Source organism: Bufo bufo, chromosome 2 (genome assembly GCF_905171765.1).
Source record: "Bufo bufo chromosome 2, aBufBuf1.1, whole genome shotgun sequence".
NCBI lineage: Eukaryota > Metazoa > Chordata > Amphibia > Anura > Bufonidae > Bufo > Bufo bufo.
In genome coordinates, this window is record NC_053390.1 from 493119920 (window position 1) to 493137048 (window position 17129).

Consider the following 17129-nt stretch of genomic DNA (forward strand, 5'->3'; position numbering starts at 1 on the left):
TGGTGAGTTCATGTGAGATTTTATTTTTTGACACAAGTTAGTGGAATATGAGACTTTGTAAGAAAAAAAAAAATCAAAATTCTGCTAACTTGGGCCAAAAAAATATCTGAATGGAGCCTTACAGGGGGGTGATCAATTACGGGGGTGATCAGGGAGTCTATATGGGGTGATCAGGGGTTAATAAGGGGTTAATAAGTGACAGGGGGGGGTGTAGTGTAGTGGTGTTTGGTGCTACTTATTACTGAGCTGCCTGTGTCCTCTGGTGGTCGATCCAAGCAAAAGGGACCACCAGAGGACCAGGTAGCAGGTATATTAGACGCTGTTATCAAAACAGCATCTAATATACCTGTTAGGGGTTAAAAAAATCGCATCTCTAGCCTGCCAGCGAATGATCGCCGCTGGCAGGCTGGAGATCCACTCGCTAACCTTCCGATCCTGTGTGCGCGCGTTCACAGGAAATCTCGTGTCTCGCAGGAGGACGCGTACATGCGTCCAGGAGGAATGAATCGACCGCCTCCAGGACGCGTCCCTGCGTTCGGCGGTCCGGAGGCGGTTAAGTGGATTTTCATCCATTCTTCCTTGCAAAAGTCTTCCAGATCTGTGAGATTCCTGGTCCATCTGGCATGCTCTGCTCTTTTGAGGTCTATCCAGATTTTCAATAATGTTCAGATCAGGGGACTGTGAGAGCCATGATAAAACCTTCAGCTTGTGCCTTTTTGAGGTAGTCTATTGTGGATTTTGAGGTGTGATTAGGATCATTATCTGTTTGTAGAAGCTTCTTCAACTTCAGTTTTTTTTTTTACAGTTGGTTTTATATTTGCTTGTATTTCATTGGATCCATTCTTCTCTACCCATAAAATGTTCCTCGTTTCATTGACTGTAACACAATCCCAAAGCATGATTTATCCACCTCCATGCTTAGTGGTTGGAGAGGCGTTGTTTTCATGAAGTTCTATGCCCTTTTAGATTTTTTTCAAACATACCTTTGCTCTGTGTCAATGTGTTTTTTTTTTTTTGTTTTTTTTTTACCTTGGTCCACAGGACTTATTTCCAAAATGCATGAGGCTTGTTTAGATATTCTTTTGCAAACTTCTGACACTAAATCTTGTGAGGATGCAGGAGAGGTTTTGTTCTGATGACTTCCATGAAGGCCATATTTGTGCAGGTGTTGCTGAACAGTAGAATAATGTAAAACAACTCCAGAGTCTACTAAATCTTCCTAAAGGTCTTGTGCAGTCAAGTGAGGGTTCTGGTTTGCCTTTCTAGCAATCCTACTAGTACTTGTCTAAAATTTTTCTTAGTCTTCCAGATCTTCTCTTGACCTCCACTGTTGGTGTTAAGTGCTATTTCTTAATTACATTTCAAAGTGAAAAAATGACAACTTGAAAACTCTTTGCTATCTTCCTATAGATGCCTCTTGCTTTGTGAGCCTCAACCATTTTCATTTTCAGAGTGTTAGGCAGCTGCTTAGAAAAACCCATGGCTGCTGTTTTTAGGGACAAAATTACAGGAGTATTTTTAGAACTTTTAAATTTGCATCACTTGGCCTTTCCTAATGATGATTGTGAACAAGCATTATTCCTACCGAGCTATTTAAAGGGGTTCTCTGTGAATTAAGAAAATGAAAATACTTAAATATTACTTTATTATAAATATATTCCGAGGTAACTTTCATTAGTTATAATGGTTTGTTTTGTCTAGGAAGCACGTCAGAAAACACTTAAATTCACAATACCGGAGTATAGTAATAAGGTCTCGCCCTACAAAATCCAAATCCTCAGACCTAGGCATAGTATGCTAAAACGTAACTTTTTACTTATTACGATTAAAATTGAAATAAAATAAAGTGCTCAAATATTGCGGTGAATTAAAGCTATAATATCAAAGCCATCAAAAAATACCTGGGAGAAGACAATTGCCGGTGTATATAAATGGAATAATCTTACCGTTTCCTGAGATGCGTATACTGATATAGGTCCGCCCAGTGTTCATCCTTTTGATGTCAAGACTGTAAGCAATGGTATCAGCAGGGCCTGTGGTAAATCTTCTGGGGACATAATCCTAGCTCCCCCTTACAAATCCTACAATTGGTTGGGATAGGGGCTATAAGTCCCTACCTAACAGTGATTCAGAGCACCCGCCTCGATAGGGGTGACCCCCGTCAGGAACTTGTCCCTATTAGGGGCCTGTTCCCTACACATTTCCTAACATGCCAGAGAATCATCAGTGGATATTTAAGTAGACAGTCCGCTAAAATAGGAAAAAAAGGAAAAACAAGAAAATAAACTATTTTGCCTAAGAAAGACATACATTAGATCAACTAAATAGTGATCTACTAACCACTTCTGGACTGGAGTCAAAGCCGTGGAGGTGATGTCAGGTGATTAGACAGCTCCTTAAGCAAAATTCAAGGACACACAACTGTGTCCGGACGAGTGTAAGGAAGTTTCCCTACAAGACTCTTCTGCCTAGCCTAGGATACAATTAGAGCATTTATATAAAAAACGGAAAATAAAAATCAATAAATATAAACAGTAAGACACCATCCATTGGATTAATGCTATGGATCCCTGGCAAAAGAGCCAGGAGCCCAATGATGTATCGAGGTGTACACAATTATTATTAGCCCAACGAAACTAGGGGAGGAGCGCACTCTTATTTTGAGTTAGATGAAGCAACTATAATTAAGTTGTTCGTTGAGGCAATCGGGGTATACAGTTCTCGTATAGAAAATCCATTTGGCCTCATGTTGTAAATTTTTGTCCCAATCTCCTCTTCTACCTGTTTGTTTGATCAGGACAATACCCATGAAATACAGGTAGTCACATTTACCATCATGTTCCTTTCGAACATGACGAGAAACAGATGTTTCTCTCTGATTTATGTCACCAATATGTTCTCCGATTCTGTGTCTAAATTCTCTTGTAGTCTTCCCAATGTACTTTTTCCACACTTACATGTAATCTTATGAATTACCCCTTTTAGATTTACAATTAATCATCTCTCTGATCTTATAAACCTTACTTGTAACATTGCTTACAAAGGTCTTACCGCAATGCACAAATCTGCATGAAACACAGCCGCCACATCTGTAGGAACCTACCACTGGTTTGTTCAACCATGTCCTAGGTGCTGGGGGTGCTACATACAGATGTGTAGCCTGGTTAGCACTCAAACTCTTAACTCAAATTTCTTCAATCATCGTGTTATCTTGAAACAAAAGCCATTGAAAAGCAATTGAAGGTGTTTGCTTAGTTTAGATAACACATCTCAGAAAGCATGAGTGTTAACTCTACTACATCGGTAGTGACTTTTTACTACCATGTCCCGAATACTGGTGCCTCTCTTATAAGCGATGCTTGGGTAATCCCTCACTACAGTACGGATATCCGTGTCCATGCGTGGGAGCCGCTTCATCAAACGTGCTGATAAGGCGAATCTCCCTTTTATTCTCTTTCTTGGCAACCGCCACAGGGATCCTTTTTTCTTGGTATTAAGAAGGGAGGCGCGATCTTGTGAACACGCTAGTTGAAAGGCTGGTTTCAAAGTGTGGAGAGGGTAACCCCGATCAAGGAATCTGTCCCTTAAGTCTGCTGCTTGTCTTTAAAAAATTTACTGTCATGGACAATTCCTCCTGATACGCAGGTACTGTCCACGAGGAATCCCCTTCTTGAGGGGGTAAGGGGGACTGCTGTCCCACCTCAGAAGGGTTTTTGTGGAAGTCTGTTTCCTGAAAATTGATGTATCTAGAGAACCATTTGGGTTCTTGATGCGGATGTCAAGGAATGGTAATCTGGACATATGGCATTCCGATGTGAATCGTGGGCCAATACCATTATTGTTTAAGCTTTTGGTCCAAGCAGTGAATGCCTCCCTTACTCCCTTTCCAAATCACAAAGACATCATCAATAAATCTAGCCCACATCTGGATGTTTTTACTTCCCAACACTGGTTCGTCCCCAAACACACAGGTGCCTTCCCACCAGCCCAGGAACAAATTAGCATACGATGGGGCACAAGAACTCCCAATCACAGTGCCCCAGAGCTGGTGGTAGCACCTGCCGTTAAAGAGGAAGAAATTTTTACAAAGAGAAAATTCCAAAAGTTGAAGAAAAAATTGATTATGAAAGGTGTATTGACAACCACGTGTGGAAAGAAAATGTGCAACTGCACATAAACCAAATTCATGGGGAATGGATGAATAAAACTCTTCAACATCAATACTGCCCAGAACAGAACCTTCATCCAAATTAATGTTTTCAATGTAGAAATTGGATAAAGTATCTTTACAAATTAATACCCTCCAATTGCTTAAGGAGGTCACCTATGTATCGTACATATGAAGGAAGGGCTGTAATAAAGGGTACTAAGATTCTGTCAATATATATACCCAAATTTTGGCCTAAACTACCCACTCCCGAAACAATGTCGCCCCTTCAAGGGGGTGCAACCCTTGTGCACTATCGGGAGGCAGTAGAACGTTGCTGTTTGGGGATGTTGGGGGAGTAGAAAGTCATATTCATTCTGGTCAATCAACTTGTTCATTTTCGCATTGTCCAGAAAGAACTTGAGTTCCCACTTATATTCAGTTGGATCACTATCCAAAGTTTCAAAGCACTCATTAGATGTTAGCAGAGTTTCTCACATTGCTCTATACATGGTCGTATCTAAAATAACCGTATTACCACCCTTATCTGACGGTTTAATGGTTATATTTGTATACTGTTGTAAACTCTTTAAAGCTGACAATTTTTCTTTTGTGCAGTTAGAGGGGGTGAAGTGCAAAGGTTTACTTTCTAAGTCACTACTCACCAAATTTAAAAAGACATCAATGCAGTTTGTATCCCCACAAGGTGGATTTTTAGTACTTTTATATTTCAGATGTAGGGCCTCCTTGTGAGGATACACTGTTCAGCATCTTAACGTCCTCCAACATCTCAATTGGGACACCCAACTCAAGACTTTCTTTTCTCTCTATATTGCAAAAATGTTTAAACCACCTAAGTTTGCTTGCAAATAAATTGTTGCTCACCATAGTTTTAAATCAATTGTATTTAGCTGTTGGGACAAATGAGGTCTTTTTCAAGGATGCTCATCTCAGGACCTGTAAGGGAACGGGTAGACAAGTTAATTACTTTTGGGCCGCAGTTGTTCCTAGGTTCTGTTGTGGGTGATTCTGTAAGGGGTATGTGGGGGTCTGGTATAAAAAACCTGAGTTACACCTGCCCTGTGTGTTACCCCTAAAGTTTTTTTCCCCTTCCCCTACCACGTACTGGAATCTTATTAGTACTCTGTTCCCTTTCTGAATCAGAATGCTCTGTTTCCATGGAGGACAAGTCCGTGTCCTGAATAGAACCTCGATTCCTCTCACTGTTTAGGGTATAGACCTTATTTTCCTTGAAGTCCGCAATATCTCGTACAAACTGCTTATGCTTTCTCTCTTTTGAGATGATATCGAAATCGCTCTAATGTGGCCTCCCAGCGTGAAAAAGATGATCTAAAAATATTAGCATATTTTACTCATGGACCCGGATATCCGTACTATAGTGAGGGATTACCCGAGCATCACTTATGGGAGAGGCACCAGCATTCAGGACATGGTAGTAAAAAGTCACTATGTAGCACCCCCAGCACCTAGGACATGGTTGAACAAACCAGTGGTAGGTTTCTACAGATGTGGCGGCTGTTTCTCGTGCAGATTTGTGGTAAGACCTTTTGTACAGAAATGTTCTGAGTAAGGTTTAGAAGATCAGAGATATGATTAATTGTAAATCTAAAGGGGTAATTTATAAGATTAAATGTAAGTGTGGAAAAGAGTACATTGGGAAGACTACTAGAGAATTTAGACGCAGAATCGGAGAGCATATTGGTGACCTAACAAATCAGAGAGAAACATCTGTTTCTCTCCACGTTTGTAAGGAACATGATGGTAAATGTGACTACCTGTATTTCATGGGTATTGACCTGATCAAACAAACAGGTAGAAGAGGAGATTAGGATAAAAATATTTTACAACGTGAGGCCAAATGGGTTTTCTATTTGACAACTGTGTACCCTGATGGCCTTAACGAACAACTTAATTATAGTTGCTTCATCTAACTCTCAAAATAAGAGTGTGCTCTTCCCCTTGTTTTGCTGGGCTAATTGTGCATCTCGATACATCATTGGGCTCCTGGCTCTTTTACCAGGGATCCATAGCATTAATCCATTGGATGGTGTCTTTTTTTTTTAATTTTATTTATTTTTCCGTTTTTATATAAATGCTCTGATTGTATCCTTCTAAGGCTAAGTTCACACGAACGTGTGTGATCCGTGGCTGTATTGCGGCCCGCAAATTGCGGGCCGCAATACACAGCCACAGTTTTGTGTGCATTCCGCATCACGGATGCGGACCCATTCACTTCAATGGGTCCGCAAATCCGGAATCGCGGAACAGCCGCAAGGAACGGGACCCCTCGGAAGCACTACAGAGTGCTTCCGTGGGGTCACGTCCCGTACTTCCGTTCCGCAAAAAGATAGGACATGTCCTATCTTTTTGCGGAACGCGGACCTATTAAAGTGAATGGGTCTGCGATCCGATGCGGCTGACCTACGGCCGGCGATCGTGCATTGCGGCCCGCTATTTGCGGGCTGCAGCACGGGTCACACACGTTCGTGTGAACTCGGCCTAAGTATATTGCCTATAAATCTCTTTAAGAGCAATCTTGCCCGTAATGTAGAATAGCCATGCTGCATCGATATGGCTGTCAGGTGAGCGGAGCTACTAATGCCCGGTTACCCAGCAATGGGTGATGTTGTACCGCCGCGTGACGTTACTTCCAGCTGTTCCATTGTCACATGACGGCTCCTTCCTGTTCTCGACTATGCAAGCACAATTGGCGTGCACTTCAGCGCACTCTGAGTAGGGGAGGAGCTGTGTCTGGGCAGTATGACCGGGAGAATTTAAAAAGGAGTACAGCACCGTATATCGCGCTCTCCTCCGGTACAATCTGCTAGGCGGTGAGACGCGAGGTCTGGTAGGGACACTTCCTTACACTCGTCCGGACACAGACCACAGTTGTGTGTCATTGGATTTTGCTTAAGGAGCTGTCTATCACCTGACATCTACTCCTCGGCTTTGACTCCAGTCCAGAAGTGGTTAGTAGATCACTATTTAACTATTTAGTTGATCTAATGTATGTCTTTCTTAGGCAAAATTGTTTTTGTTTTTCCTTTTTTTTTTTTCAATTTTAGTGGACTCTACTTAAATATCCACTGATGATTCCCTGTATGGGATGGAACATGGCATGACGGGACATGAGAGAGAAACATGTGTAGAGAATAGTCCCCTAGTAGGCACAGGTTCCTGACGGGCTCGCCTTTATTGGGGCGGGTGCTCTGTAGGATTATGTCCCTAGAAGATTTACCACAGTGATGCAGGCCCTGCTGATACCATTGTTTACCGTCTTGACATCAAAGGACTAAAACTGGGCGGACCTATATCAGTATACGCATCTCAGGTTCCGGTAAGATTATTCCTTTTATTTACACTGGCAATTGTCTGCTCCCAGGTATTTTTTTATGGCTTTGATATTATAGCTTTAATTCACCGCACTATTTGAGCACTTTTTTTATTTTATTTTATTTCAATTTTAATCATAAGTAAGTTAAGTTTTATCATACTATGCCTAGGTCTTTTTTGAGGATTTGGATTTTCTCTGAGAAGCAATCATTAGGAGAAATAAAATGGCTTCCGTCCTATTAGTGCACACACAACCTGTCCTAATCACACAGCAGGATAAGTTGCTTCAGAACACTGAGCCAAAAAGCTGCCTCATCCTCCTCCTCCTCCTACTTGTTAGGGATTATGATTCTGACTAATGAAAAATATTTGGGAATATATTTATTATAAAGTAATTAAGTATTTTAATTTTCTGAATTCCTGGAGAACCCCTTTTTAAGTCGGTCAAAGTTATCTGACCATTCAAATCCCCTTGGGCTCCCGTACTTTTGCAGGGTACTTTTTTCACTCAAATTGTACAAAACTAAAACAATACACTGATATTGTTTAAAAACAGTTATTATGACCAGGGGTGCCCAAACTTTTGCTATAGTGTTTGTGCAAAAGATGTGTGATAGTGTTTATAGTGCAAAGGATTTAGGCAGGTTTGGAAAATATAGTGCAAAATAAGAATGCTTTAAAAATAGAACTGTTAATAGTTTCTTCATATCTATTAACAGAATGCAAGCCTTTAAGACAGCATCAATACTTTTCTCTACACTTGCACTAAGGCAGGGCAAGTAATGAAAAGGAAAAAAAAAAATTGCCTGATTAATCTACATATTCTTGCCCATGTCAATTATTCTGGTTACCGGTGGTCTCCCCTCGCCTGCTCTTCAGATGTTTGTGTCAAGTTCTTCTACTCTCTAACTGTGCCCAGCTTCTCCCATTTTTCCAACTGCGACCACCTACCCTCACTGCTCCAACTGCAGCCATCTCCTCTCCAAATGCTGACAGTTGGGCAACTAAACAATGGGCAAAAAAGCAGTCATTTATGAATCCTAAAGGGTTGTTATTCCAAACATCTTTGTAAGCTAATTACAGATTTTTTGTGTATGTAGGCTTGCTGCAATCCTTCTGTCTCTTCATGTAATCCCAGACAGACTTGATGATGTTGAGATCAGGACTCTGTGGGGCTGTATCACCATTTCACTCCTTGTTCTTTACAATGAAGATGGGTCTTAATGACATTGGCTGCATGTTTGGGGCTGTTATCCTGAAGAATAAATTTGGAGCTAATCAGATGCCTCCCTGAATGGTATCATGCTTCTCTTTGAAATCTGAACATGTTCAGCAGTACCATCAGCTCAGAACTGGCAGAAACCAGTAGGACCCATGTATATCCAGCTATGTTCGGTCAAGTCTGGCCAAGTGGTCTTCATGGAGAAACTGTGACCAAAGAGTCATAGCTTTGAAGTAAAAACTAGGCCAAGCGACTCAAGTATGCACAAAAACATAGGAACTGTGGTGTAGAAAAATGTCAGCAGGTACTCTGAACTAAGGAGTCAAGATTTGAAATATTTGGTTGTAACAGAATGCAGTTTATTTGCAAAGTAATGAGTGTCTGCAGGCGACAGCGAAGCATGTTGAAGGGTCCTTGCAAGTTTGGGGTTGCATTTCAGGAACGTTATTTGGGGATTTAGTAAGGACGAATGGTGTTCTCAACACTAAGAAATGCAGGGAGGCATCTGGTTGGCCCAAAATTTATTCTGCAGCAGGACATGTGACTTTCTCGAACATAGCCAATGACATTTAGAACTATATTCAGCATGAAGAAAAACAAAACACTTCTGTTTTTGAAAGCATTCTTACTTTGCAGCATTTATGTCCACACCTGCCTAAAAGTTTGGATGGTACTGTGTATATACATGTGCGCGCTATGTATCTATCGTACACACGTCTTTGGATGTTCTCATTCATCCAGGTCATGGTATATCCGTAGTAATAATCACAGCAACTGGACGTATTCTTTTTCTGGAAGTTGTTTTGCTTGTCATCCTTCTGGCTTTCTCAGTTAAGCTTGTTAGCTATCATCTTGCAGTGTAATACTGCCGCTGATTTGCCTGATGAGCAAGCAAGCGCTCGATCATCGGGCAGTCCAAATCTTTTGACATGTTAAAAATTGTTGTTTGCAGGCAGCAGATTGTGATGTTGTGTAAAGATCTGCTGCCAGCAAACCACTATACAGCATGGAGACAAGGGGTGGCATAGCGATTTGCTCCTCTCCATGCTGCGGAGGAGAGTGCTGCATGTAATAGCAGTGGTCTCCTCTGCTAGCGAGCAGGTGATTGACGGGAAGGAACGTTTCCCTTCCAATTATTTGTCTGTCTCTTCAGGCTTTGTAATACAGCCTTTAGAATAGCTTATACATGAATGCTCCTGCTTTAAATGCTGGTCTCGCGTGCTTCACCCATGGAGATATAAAGTGGTGTTTGCATTTGCATTACTGAAGCGCTAACACCTCTCCCGAAAAAGTATTATCAGACTTATAGCTTCAGTCATTCACTAATCACCAGTATTTAATGCAGGAGAATTCTTGAACAAGCCATTCTAACTTAGAAAGACAGATGACTACCGGAACATCATCTTCAAGAAAAATAAATGAGTACAGTTGCTCTGACTTATTTCTACTGAGAGATATAAGAGAGAAAGATGGATATTTTTATTTATATATCAGTCACTGTTAGAAGTTGCTTGAGAGAGTTATTCATTATTTGAAATGTTGCATGTATGTGATTAATGGAGCGCTGTATTATATCCTGGAGCTAGGGTAAACTGGGAATTGAAGGCTGAAATCGTATGACTTTTGGCCAAACTCTACAACTATGCCTGGTTATGCACAATGAGTGATATACAAATTAGGGATTGACCGATTATCGGAGTTGCCGATATTTATGATTTTCAGTTATTGGTATCGGCATCTAACCTTGCCAATAATGCGTCCAGCACGCTATCGCAGAACATGAGCGCCCTGCTGTCAGCACGCCATGTTCCCCAGCAGCACAGGGGTGAAGGAGTCACTCTCTCCCTCCCCCTGTGCTGCGCTGCCAATGAGGAGAGATGGGAGGAGGAGGGGTGGGCGTACTGCGCCACCAATGAAAGTTAACGTCTAATACAAATACAGGAGGCGGCGCCCAGCCTTATATGACTGCTGCTGATCGCAGCTCCCTGGCACAGTGCGCCCTCCGACCCACCCACCCCCCAGCATTAAAAACATTGGCGCATTGCCCCCATCCCCCAGTATTAAAATCATTGGTGGCGCAGTATGTCCCCCCCCTCCCCCCAAGTATTAAAATCATTGGTAGCAGTGGCAGGGTGCCCTCCCCTCTTCATTAGTGGCAGTGGCAGCTTCTGATCGGAGCCCCAGCAGTGTAATCCCGGTGCTCCGATCGGTTACCATGGCAGCCAGGACGCTACTGAAGCCCTGGCTGCCATGGTAAGCTCCCTGCTGCTGTGTGCACTATGCACAGGGCAGCAGGGAGAGTGTGAAGTCCTAGTCACCCTATAGACCCAATAGAGCTCTATTAGGGGGAATAGGACAAGGGATTAAAATATCCCAGGTTCTAGCCCCTAAGGGGGGAAATACACTGAACAAAAATATAAAGGCTTTCGGTTTTGCTCCCGTTTTGCATGAACTGAACTGAAAGATCTGAAACATTTTCTACTTACACAAGACCCATCACTCTCAAATATTCTCAAATCTGTCTAAATCTGTGTTAGTGAGCACATCTCCTTTGCCGAGATAATCCACCCCACCTGACAGGTGTGGCATATCAAGGTGCTGATTAGACAGCATGAATATTACACAGGTGTGCCTTAGACTTCCCACAATAAAAGACACTCTGAAATGTGCAGTTTGATCACCCAGAACAATGCCACAGATGTTGCAACGTTTGAGGGAGCGTGCAATTGGCATGCTGACTGCAGGAATGTCTACCAGAGCTGTTGCCCGTGCAATGAATGTTCATTTCTCTACCGGAATGCCATCTCCAAAGGCGTTTCAGAGAATTTGGCAGTACATCCAACTGGCCACACAACTGCAGACCATGTGTAACCACACCAGCCCAGGACCTCCACATCCAGCATGTTCACTTCCATGATCTTCTGAGACCAGCCACCCAGACAGCTGCAGCAACAATTGGTTTGCATAACCAAAGAATTTCTGCACAAACGGTCAGAAACAGTCTCAGGGAAGCTCATCTGCATGCTCGTCGTCCTCATCGGGGTCTGTACCTGACTGCAGTTTGTCATAGTAACTGACTTGAGTGGACAAATGCTCACATTCGATGGCGTCTGGCATGTTGGAGAGGCGTTCTGTTCACAGATGAGTCCTGGTTTTCACTCGGGGCAGATGGCAGAATGCGTGTGTGGCGTTGTGTGGGTGAGCGGTTTGCTGACGTCAATGTTGTGGATAGAGTGGCCCATGGTGGCAGTGGGGTTATGGTATGGGCAGGCATATGTCATGGACAACGAACACAAGTGCATTTTATTGATGGCATTTTGAATGAGCAGAGATACTGTGACGAGATCCTGAGGCCCATTGTTGTGCCATTCATCCACGACAATCACCTCATGTTGCAGCATGATAATGCACGGCCCCATAGTGCAAGGATCTGTACACAATTCCTGGAAGCTGAAAACATCCAGTTCTTGCATGGCCAGCATACTCACCAGACATGTCACCCATTGAGCATGTTTGGGATGCTCTGGATCGGCATATACGACAGCGTGTGCCAGTTCCTGCCAATATTCTGCAACTTTGCACAGGAGGAGTGGAACAACATTCCACAGGCCACAATCAACAACCTAATCAACTCTATGCGACAGAGATGTGTTGCACTGCGTGAGGCAAATGGTGGCCACACCAGATACTGTTTTTCTGACCCCCTCCCCCCAGTAAGGCAAAACTGTGCACATTTCAGAGTGTCCTTTTATTGTGGGCAGTCTAAGGCACACCTGTACAATATTCCTGCTGTCTAATCAGCACCTTGATATGCCACACCTGTGAGGTGGGGTGGATTATCTCGGCAAAAGAGATGTGCTCACTAACACAGATTTAGACAGATTTGTGAATATTTGAGAGTAATGGGTCTTTTGTGTATGTAGAAAATGTTTCAGATCTTTGCGTTCAGCTCATGCAAAATGGAAGCAAAACTGAAAGTGTTGTGTTTATATTTTTGGTCAGTGTAGTTATTAAATAAAAGTAAAAAAAAATAATAATTTTAAAACCCCAAAATATTTAGTATAAATCGACCCCCTTTCCTAGATGGATGGATAGATAGATATCTCTAATAGTCCAAATTATTAAAATATTTAAAAAAAATAATAATCTGTGGTGAATGTCGTAACAGAATTTATTTTATTTTTTTTCAAAAATGAAAATGCACAGAATATCGGTATAAGCTATCGGCCTGAAAATTCACAGGTTATCAGTATCTGCTCTGAAATATCAATATCGGTCGATCCCTAATACAAATGTATGCTGACTGAATTACACATTAGGGTAACACTGGAGTTATGTCTTTACCTTTTTAAGTGGTGGATTTATTTTTTAAATATGCTTATTTTTATTTTATTTTTTATTTCCCCCATCAGTTCAGTGAATTGTCTTCTGTGTTAATTGATAAAGGTGAGTAGTGTTCATAGTTTGACTTTGGTTCATTTTGATTACTGATATATCTTTGCAAATACTATACTTTTTTTGACGTTGAATTTCAAGTTTTTTTTTTCTCATGCTGTGTTGTTCATTCATCTATACAGTGCTGTGAAAAAGTATAAAAAATATTTGCCGCCTTTCTATTGTATTTGCACATTTGTCACACTTAAATGTTTTAGACTATCAGACAAAGAGAACCTGAGTAAATACAAAAATGCAGTTTAAATGATGATTTGTTTTATTAAGGAAAAATGCTATCCAAACCAAACTAACCCTATGTGAAAAAAATACCGACAGACATGTAGAATAAAGAAATAACGTAATTAGAACCTGTCTGACAACATGAAGTAAGCTAAAACGGGGATGCCCAACCTGCAGCCCTCCAGCTGTTTCAAAACTACAACTCCCAGCATGCCCAGCCAGCCTAAAGCCATCAGTCTACAGCAGGGCATGGTGGGAGTTGTAGTTTTTCAATAGCTGGAGGGCCACAGGTTGAGCATCCCTGGGCTAAAAGATCTCAAAAAGCAACAGATCATGCCCCGATCTGAAGAAATTTAGATGAGAAAGAAAGTCATTGACATCTGTCAGTCTGGGAAAGGTTATAAAGCCATTTCTAAGGCATTTGGACTCAAGGCGGACCACAGTGAGAGCTGTTATCTACAAACTGAGTAATTTTGGTAGACTGGCCAGGTTTTCTCCAAGAGTGCATCAATGACTCATCCAAGAGGTCACAAAAGAACCCAGAACAAAATCTAAAGCACTGCAGGCCTCGCTTGCCTCAGTTAAGGTCAGTGTTCATGATTCAACAATAAGAAAGAGGCTGGGCAAAAATGGTATCCATGGGAGAGTTCCAAGTCAAAAACCACTGCTGCCCAAAAAGAACACAAAGGTCTGTCTCTTATTTGCCAAAAAATGATAATCCCTAATCCTTTTGGGAAAATATTCTGTGGACAGGTGAGACAAAAGTGGAACTTTTTGGAAGGTGTGTGTCCTGTTACATCTGGTGTAAAACTAACGCAGCACTTCATAAAAAGAACACCATACAGCCAGTCAAATGTAGAGGAAGAATTGTGATGGTGAAGGCCTGCTTTGCTGCTTCAGCACCTGGATGACTTGCTATAATTGATGGAACCATGAATTCTGCTCTCTACCAGAAAATCCTGAGAAGAATGTCCGGCCATCAGTTTGACCTTAAGGGATCGTGCGCACGGGAACACACAGCATCATAGATTGCAATGATACTGTGCACGTCGGGCTGCCCGCGGCACTATTGTCCCGCACTTAGTATCATTGATACGTGATACTGAGTGCACAGCATCATTGTAAATCTATGATGTTGTGTGCTCCCGTGCACAAGATCAATGCCACTTGGGGACATATGGCCCGCTCACGGACTGTATGTCTCGGAGGGCATACGGTAGTGTGCAAGGGCCCAAAGCTCAAGCGTACTTGGTTTCTGCACAAGACAATGATCTGAAGCACACCAGCAAGTCCACATCTGAATGGCTGGAAAAAAAAATGTATATGGAGGTTTTGGAGTGGCCTAGTCAAAGTCTGGACTTAAAGCCGATTGAGATGCTGTGATATGACCTGCTCGAAAACCCTCCAGTGTTGCTGAATTAAAACAATTCTGAAAAGAATGGGCCAAAATTCCTGCACAGAGATGTGAAAGAGTCATTGCCAGGGATCGCAAACGCTTGACTGGTTGGGCCACCCTTGGCGGCAACAACTGCAGTTATTAGTTTTAGGGGGTAATTACTTTTTCACATAGGGAAAGGTTTGTTTGCATAGCTTTTTTTCCCCTTTAATAAATGAAATTATCAATTTAAAACCTGTATTTTTATATTTACTCAGGTTCTTTGTCTGATATTCAAGTTTGTTTGATAATCTGAAACCTTTAACTGACAAATGTGCAAAAACAAAATAAATCTGTAAGGGGGGCAAATACTTTTTCACAGCACTGTATATAGGTGCTTTCGTTAGACAACATTTTTAGCTTCATTCCAGGTTTACTGTATGAGATGCGACAGGATAGATCATCTGTTCACACTGTGCTTCTAGTGTACATCAGAGGTATGTGTCTGGAAATAGTCCTGACAAGCCACTAACGTGCCATAATATTGCATACTATGACCATAGTATGCTGTACATGGTAAACGTAGAGGAATAAGCGCTCTGACCGTAGCTTGTCATCTGAAATCCTACAGTTCATTGCTCCTATGGAGAAGGGTGACGAAGCAGGTAGATAGACAACTTGGTTAATCCTTAGGCCTATTGCACACGACCGTACGGCTTTTTCAGTGTTTTGCGGTCCGTTGTTTCTGTTCAGTTTTTCAGTTCCATTTTTCCGTATGGCATATACAGTATACAGTAATTACATTACATACATTACAAAATTGTGCTGGGCATAACCTTTTTCAATAGATGGTTCTGCAAAAACTGAACGGATACGGAAGACATACGGATGCATTTCCGTATGTGCGCCCTTTTTTTTTTTTTTTTGCGGACCCATTGACTTGAATGGAGCCACGGAACGTGATTTGCTGGCAATAGGACATGTTCTATCTTTCAATGGAATGGAAATACGGAAACGGAATGCATGCGGAGTACATTCTGTTTTTTTTTTTTTTTTTTTGCGGACCCATTGAAATGAATGGTTCCGTATATGGAACGGGGAAAAAAACGGTTGTGTGCATGAGACCTTATTTTAGTCCTGAGAAGGGCGATCTGTTGAGCATCCACAAAAAACAGACATGACATTCCATGTTAAATAGATGCAATATGGACAAGAATACTGCAAGTGTTAAATGAATCATTTACTTGCACTGTCCATTGTGCACACGGATAGGATGAAAAAATGCTACCCTCTGAATCGTGTGTAAACCAGAAGAAACTGTTAAAATCTTTTATATTTAGTATTTGTCATGGTTGTTTGTACATGTTTTGAATCTGTGACCATAATCATTGACAGATTATATACCATTCTATTCCCTTCATACAGATGACCTCAGCGACCTTGGAAGTGATACAGATGGAGACCTTCGTGCCTCTGGTGAGCCCCCAGTCAAGAGGGAGCGTGTGGATATGAACCACTCCATGCAGGAAATGTAGAAAAGAAAAGTCAACGATGCCTTATTGCTTCTTATAATGGGATGTCCTCATTTCTGAGGCAACCTGCCTTCATGAAAGTAGTGCCTGCTTAACACACACACACATTGTGTTTTCCTATTAAGGACCACTTCCACCATTTTCCTGGCATTTGCTGTTAATGTTTTAAATGAAGTATGGCATGGAAAATGTGACATCACTGACAATCGCACTGCAGCCATATGTGCCATGATCCTACTCTTTATTGTGCAGATTTTCTTTTAAGCTAAAGTACCTAGGTTGGAGGTATGTCAAAAGATGTTTTAGGTTATTTTTGAGATTTGTTAAAATAAAGCAACCTAGATATTGTGGATTATAGTTTGAGCCTTGTCACACTGTTGGGTACCTATTATACAGGGTGGGCCATTTATATGGATACACCTTAATAAAATGGGAATGGTTGGTGATATTAACTTCCTGTTTGTGGCACATTAGTATATGGGAGGGGGGAAACTTTTCAAGATGGGTGGTGACCATGGCGGCCATTTTGAAGTCGGCCATTTTGAATCCAACTTTTGTTTTTTCAATAGGAAGAGGGTCATTTGACACATCAAACTTATTGGGAATTTCACAAGAAAAACAATGGTGTTCTTGGTTTTAACGTACCTTTATTCTTTCATGAGTTATTTACAAGTTTCTGACCACTTACAAAATGTGTTCAATGTGCTGCCCATTGTGTTGGATTGTCAATGCAACCCTTTTCTCCCACTCTTCACACACTGATAGCAACACCGCAGGAGAAATGCTAGCACAGGCTTCCAGTATCCGTAGTTTAAGGTGCTGCAC

At 41.7% G+C, this 17129-nt stretch overlaps 1 protein-coding gene across 1 annotated transcript in view; it reads left to right on the forward strand.

Moving 5' to 3' along the window:
* Positions 1 to 16693, forward strand: part of RFX2 (regulatory factor X2) — a 136160-nt gene extending 119467 nt beyond the window's left edge. The window contains 2 exon segments of the mRNA XM_040417787.1: positions 13136 to 13169; positions 16198 to 16693. Of these exon segments, the coding sequence (XP_040273721.1) occupies positions 13136 to 13169; positions 16198 to 16307 (144 nt within the window). The 3' untranslated portion in view covers positions 16308 to 16693.
* The last annotated feature ends 436 nt before the right edge of the window (positions 16694 to 17129 follow it).